This window comes from Mesoplodon densirostris, chromosome 1 (assembly GCF_025265405.1).
Source record: "Mesoplodon densirostris isolate mMesDen1 chromosome 1, mMesDen1 primary haplotype, whole genome shotgun sequence".
Taxonomy (NCBI): domain Eukaryota; kingdom Metazoa; phylum Chordata; class Mammalia; order Artiodactyla; family Ziphiidae; genus Mesoplodon; species Mesoplodon densirostris.
In genome coordinates, this window is record NC_082661.1 from 69,763,179 (window position 1) to 69,769,349 (window position 6,171).

General features: G+C 57.3%; 1 protein-coding gene across 1 annotated transcript; it reads left to right on the forward strand.

Annotated features, from left to right (window-relative positions):
- The first annotated feature begins 1,843 nt into the window (after positions 1-1,843).
- On the forward strand, positions 1,844-5,967 carry MSX1 (msh homeobox 1). The gene is made up of 2 exons (XM_060087087.1): positions 1,844-2,535; positions 4,811-5,967. Exons 1-2 carry the CDS (start codon positions 2,067-2,069, stop codon positions 5,251-5,253), a joined length of 912 nt encoding a protein of 303 aa, XP_059943070.1. The 5' UTR covers positions 1,844-2,066; the 3' UTR covers positions 5,254-5,967.
- The last annotated feature ends 204 nt before the right edge of the window (positions 5,968-6,171 follow it).

The following is a 6,171-nucleotide window of genomic DNA, read 5'->3' on the forward strand; positions in this document are numbered from 1 at the left end:
AGGGCCTAGGTTTCCCTGCCTGGAGGAAGGACTCTCTATTCTCCGTGCCCCCCAGAGATACGGTGCCTTTAGAGAGGCCGCGTCCGTGCGCCGCTCCTCCAGCTGGGCCGGACGCGAGCTGGAGGCCCCAGACCCTGCCCAATGCTTGTGTTGCAGTTTCGGGAGCGCAAGAAGTCTGGAGAGGCTGCGTAAATTTCACAGACGAGAGTATTCCCGAACCCGCCCAAGGCTCCGTCGTGGAGCCTGCGGACAGATGGGAGGCTGCCAATGGCCCCGGCGTCCGCAGCCCGACCCCTCCTGCCAGACCCCGGACGCCGTCCGGGTAATAAAGTTCCCTCTCTAGTAATTCATTTTCCTTAATCTGGATGCCCCTAATCTACAGCTTTTATTGCGCCCAGTTAAAAGGCGAGGGAATTCGCTGTCCCTCCGCGCTCGGATAATTACCCCTAAATGGCCACGGCAACCCCTTGTGTTTCCTGGAGATTAGAACCCCGCAGCCATCAATGGCCGGTCCCGGTGAGCCGCCAATCACTGCCGCCAGCTCCCCGGGAGCCGCCGGCCTGGGCCCCGGGATAAGAAGCCATAAAGAAGAGGTTCAGAAAACCGCCGAGCCCCGACCCGAGTTTGTGTAGATCCTCCGTCTCCCCACACCCCCAACTCATTTTCCTCTATTTTTTAAAAGCAAAAATAAAATCACGTTTCCTCCGAAATTGGCAAAATAAAAATTCTCAAGCCCAGCACCAAGGATCCGTCCCAGGATCAGTCCTCTTTTCTTGGCCGTCTCTCCCAAATGCGCCTCCCCCTACCCCCAACACACACACGCACACACACACACACACACACACACAAGATCAGCGATCCAGAGATAGGGACTGTTATTGTTTTTGCGGACACGCTGATCGAAGTTACGTTAAGGCCAGATCAGTGTTTTGTTGACGTTTCTGTTGGTTTTATATTCAATAAGTTCTATATCAAAAGGATTGGCTTCGTCCCCGAGCCGGTCGTTGGTATAGGTGCTGTAATCCTCCTGAAAGTTCACAGCTGGAAAGTACACATCGGGTATGAAACTCGATTATCCATTCCAGATAACATAATGTATTCTTATTGTTAACATCCATAGCACCACGGGAGCGTGGCTTCTTGGGCAAACTTCAGTCCAGCGCTTAGGAGACAAAGGCCCACTTTTACGCAGAGGTAAAGTTTTGAAGATTGGAACAGAAGAAAATGAATGCTTAAAGAAAAAATTAATGTTATGTCTTTCTACTATAATAAATAACCCTGCAGATTTTTTAAACTATAAAAAGAATATATAAGAAATGGCTTCAACACAAATTATCGTGGTAGAGAAGAGGGGGGGCAGATATTCGAGGAGGACTATCCTCCACTATCCACTGGGTAGAAACAGACACAGCAACTGACTGAACAGAAAGGTAAGGGGAGAGGTAGGAGAGAGAAACAGGAAAGGAGTAGAGAAAAAAGGGAGGGATTGGGAAAGAGGGGCGATAAAGGAAGGGGAGGAGAGGGAAGAGCAGAAGAGAAGGACTGAGAACAAGGGGAAGTCCCCCAGGAACACAGTAAAATAGAGACCGAGGAGGAACCACACAGGGACAGGCGGGCTTTAGCGCAGAGGAACGTTTCTCGAGCGCCCCCTCCCCTCCTCTGCCCTCCCGGGGCCGGACCCAGCCCTGCGCGCCCCGAGGCCCAGCGCGCCTCCGAGCGAGTCCACCGGAGCGGGGCCCAATGGATCGCGCCGGGACCGCCCCCTCGCTCTCTGATTGGCCGCCGCCGCACTGGCCTCGCCTTATTAACAAGTTCTCTGGGGAGCTGCGGCCCGACCCGGAGCCGGCTGGTGCGCCCGGGAACTCGGCCTGCGCGGCGGCGCCAGCGGATAAGCAGGCCCGGAGCGCCGGAGCTGGTCTTCTGGGGAGGGGCGGAAGGCGCGCGCGGGAGGGCCTGCCCGGCCAGGGCCCCGGGCAATCCCAGAGGCCGGCCGCGCTCCCAGCCCGCCCGAAGCTCATGCCCGGCGGCTGGCCGGAGCTGAGGCTGGAGGGGGGGCCCGGCTCTGCATGGCCCCGGATGCTGACATGACTTCTTTGCCACTCGGTGTCAAAGTGGAGGACTCCGCCTTCGGCAAGCCGGCGGGGGGCGGCGGGGGCCAGACCCCCAGCACCACCGCGGCCACGGCGGCCGCCATGGGCGCAGACGAGGAGGGGGCCAAGCCCAAAGTGTCCCCTTCGCTTCTGCCCTTCAGCGTGGAGGCGCTCATGGCCGATCACAGGAAGCCCGGGGCCAAGGACAGCGTCCTGGCGGCCTCCGAGGGCGCACAGGCGGCGGGCGGCTCCGCGCAGCCTCTGGGCTCCCGGCCCGGGTCGTTGGGCGCCCCGGATGCGCCGTCCTCGCCGCGGCCGCTCGGCCATTTCTCGGTGGGAGGACTCCTCAAGCTGCCAGAAGATGCGCTCGTCAAAGCCGAGAGCCCCGAGAAGCCCGAGAGGACCCCGTGGTTGCAGAACCCCCGCTTCTCCCCGCCCCCGGCCAGTGAGTAGCCAGAACCCAGGCGGCGGGGGAGGGGGCCGGCGGGGGTGCGGGACCCGAGGGCGCCAGGCCGCGCGCCGGCGCCTGCTTGTCTCGGACGTCTGCGTACCTGCAGCCGGGTACCCGGAGCCCGTGCTGCAGATGGGTTGGCGGGGAGGCCGGCGGTTGATGCCTCACCCCACTCCCACCCAGGAAGAGGGTTGAGGCCTGGCTGAGACCCAGCACTCGGTCCACTTTCGCGGGCTCCTCGCCTTGTCTAGGCGACGCTGCGGATAGGAGTTCACTTGTAGGACACGGGTGTCTGGGCACCCTCTCCTCCTGCCCCTCCCACCCCCCAAACGACCCCAGGAGTCCCGCCTGGCTCCTCTTTCAGACCCTAAGCCCTGTTACTTCGCCGTTCCCGCAACGGGTGGGTTCTAGGGGTGCGGACACCTTTCCAGTGCGCAGTTTCACTTTCTCATACTAGAAGCCTGGTGCGCCCCCTCCCCTTCTCCAACTCCTCCCCCAAAGTATTTCTTTGCCCAAAGTATTTCCGAATCTCTTGCAAAATCCCCCCCCCCCCCCACCTTCGTGTTTCAGGTAGACACTTGGTGCTCTGGGTGGATGGATCATTTAGGGGGAGGGGGCGCTCAGGTTCCAGTGGAGGGGGCGGGGCACCAAGTCAGTAGTGGGAGGCGCCCCCTCCAACACGGTAGGGAGCTCCTAAATGTCTCGGACTGGGTCATGGAAGCTGACTCCAGCCGCCAAAGACGCCTCCGGGGTCGTTCCAAGGCCTCCCGGCCCCCTGGCTTCTCTGCGCAGCGAACACACTCGGAGATATTTCAGGAGCACGGGAAATTCCCAAGTTTTCCTCGTTTCCTCTGATTATTTTGCGCGGCATAATAGCAACCCGAATTCAATGGCGTGATGCTGAGGAATGATTTTTATCTGGGGATTAAACGTCTTTGAAAGGCCAGCCCCTCCCTGGGCCTAACGGCCGGAGAAGGTGGCCCAGCGCTGGGCTGTTGCTACCGAAGGGAGTGACGTTACCCTCGGCGCCCGCCCCTCGGGTGGCCCGGCGGAAAGCGAGTCAGGGGCCAACTGCTTCCCGGACTCTCAATGGTCTCGACCAGGGAAGAAGCGGGGATGTTAACACGAGATTTCGTTTGACTCACATCCTGGTGGCCTGAGAGCCCAAAGGATCTTTTTTTTTTTTTTTTTTTTTTAAGCGTGCAAAAAACATTGCATAATTAGGCAAAACCCGCCTGGTGAAACATTCTCGATTTGAATTAATTGCTCCCCCGAGAGCAGCTGCTGCATAGGCAAAGCGTCCTTTCCAGGACTTGAGGATTCTTTTAGGGCCTGGGTCCCGACCCAAAGTCGACGGGATCTCTGTTGTCCTGGGAATAATTTTGGTCCCTGTTTTAACTGGCCGCAGCTGCTGGGTGTGGCAGGGGTTGACTGGCCCAGCAGACCCTGTCCCAGGAAAAGACACCTCGCCACCAGCAGTGTTGATCTCTGCGGACTGAGGCACCCCCCCCCACCCCCCCACACACATTTGAAAGTGACCAGAGGCCAAGGCACTGGTGGTGGGAGAGGCGCAGGAGACAATCAGAAGCAGCCCCGGTCAGATGAAGTGCCTCCTCAAACCATGGCGCTTTTTAGATTTGAGACTTGGCCGTGGTGCGACATTCGTGACATCCGGGGTCGCTCCACCTCCAGTCAGCAGGGACCGAGCTTAGAACCCTGTAGGAACGCATTGTTCCAAGGGAAAGAGTGGAAATCAGAGATCTGGATTCCAGGCCACAGAACGGCCTAGCCCAGCGCTGACCACTTAGTGGGCACAGGTAAATGTTCGGCCAACGCCTAGAACTAAACGTGATCCCGGGCTGGGTGCAGGGCCTATTTCCACGCGTTTCACCATTTTAACATCCACTGTCCCAATGTGCGTGGCGTGGAGGTGGAGAAGGCCCCGCTGGGAAAGGCCTTCTTAAGCGGCCATCTAGCTTTAAGGGCTGTCCCGCCTCTTCCCAGTTATTTCGGGCCTTGAACATGGGTACATGTCACCTGGAATCTTCGTTTCCTCATTTGCAAAAGGTAGACAAGAACGTCTACCCTGAGGGGCTGCGGTGGGAATTGGAGAAATATTTTCCAAGCGCTTCTCATGGTGCCTGGCGCTGAGGTGCTCCACACAAATGAAGAGCGGGTGTTGTAATTTAATATTATTCCCATTTATGGGCCGATGACTCTCCCGCGCGGGTGTCTTAACCTCCTGCGTTTCTCTCTCTCGGCCCCCTAGGGCGGCTGAGCCCCCCGGCCTGCACCCTGCGCAAGCACAAGACCAACCGCAAGCCGCGGACGCCCTTCACCACAGCCCAGCTGCTGGCGCTGGAGCGCAAGTTCCGCCAGAAGCAGTACCTGTCCATCGCCGAGCGCGCCGAGTTCTCCAGCTCGCTCAGCCTCACGGAGACGCAGGTGAAGATCTGGTTTCAGAACCGCCGCGCCAAGGCCAAGAGACTGCAGGAGGCAGAGCTGGAGAAGCTGAAGATGGCCGCCAAACCCATGCTGCCCCCCGCAGCCTTCGGTCTGTCCTTCCCCCTCGGCGGCCCCGCGGCCGTAGCGGCCGCCGCGGGCGCCTCGCTCTACGGTGCCTCCAGCCCCTTCCAGCGCGCCGCGCTGCCCGTGGCGCCCGTGGGACTCTACACAGCCCACGTAGGCTACAGCATGTACCACCTGACATAGAGGGCCCGGGGTCGCCTACCTGTGGTGCCAGCCGATCTCTCCAGCAAGCAGCAGGAGCCTTCCCCCAAGACGCTCCCCTGCTCGGCCCCGCCTGGCTCCTTCCCTTTAACCCCTACACTGCTCTGGTTTCTCCTCTCGGTTGACCCCTGAGTTCACTCTCTGAAGTCTGATCTCCTCCCCCAAAGCGGCTAGAAGGGTCCCATAATGCTCTTCTAGAAGCTAGATCTACCCCCTCGAGTTATAGATGGGGGAACCGAGGCCAGAGAGGCTGAGAATTGTATCCACAGTCCCCAGCAGAGTTAGTGGTTGCACCAGAATTAGAGGCTGTGCCTCCTGCACCAGGCAGGAAAAAGCACAGAGAAATTCATGTCTGAAGATGTCGGAAATGAGAACAGTGGGAGAGAAAGAGAACTTTCCAGGGGAGACTGATCCCAGGTCCTTCCACTGGAAAACTTAAGAGAACTTCAACAGCAAAACATTTGCTTTTGGGGGGAGGGATACACAGATGCGTGACAAAGGTAGGTTGAAAGGACCTCTCTCTTACCAGTACCAGAAAGAAATTGTAAAATAAAAATTAAAAATTCTGTTTCTATTTAACAGTACATTTGGGTGGCTCTCAAGATTCCCTTTGGAAGGGATTGTTGTAATATACTGTATATTTGAAATTTTATTATCATTTATATTATAGCTATATTTGTTAAATAAATTAATTTTAAGCTACAAGAAATTATCTCCTTATTGATTTAGTCTTTTAATTTTACTTCTTGCCATCTCTTCACGTGTACAGTTGCTTTCAGTTTGATGGTAGTTTGATGCCAGCAACTTTTCAAAGGTGACAACGGGATATTCAGGGACGGAGGGGGGTGTCTTTTTGAACACACAGGACAGATCCGCGTTAGCAAAGTCAAGTGGAGAATT

What these genes read in the sequence shown, in the direction of transcription:
- MSX1 (XM_060087087.1), top strand. Translation starts at nt 2,067, where the DNA reads ATGGCCCCGGATGCTGACATGACTTCTTTGCCACTCGGTGTCAAAGTG. An exon ending in CTTCTCCCCGCCCCCGGCCA is followed by an intron (nt 2,536 to 4,810) that starts GTGAGTAGCCAG and finishes TCGGCCCCCTAG; the next exon opens with GGCGGCTGAGCCCCCCGGCC.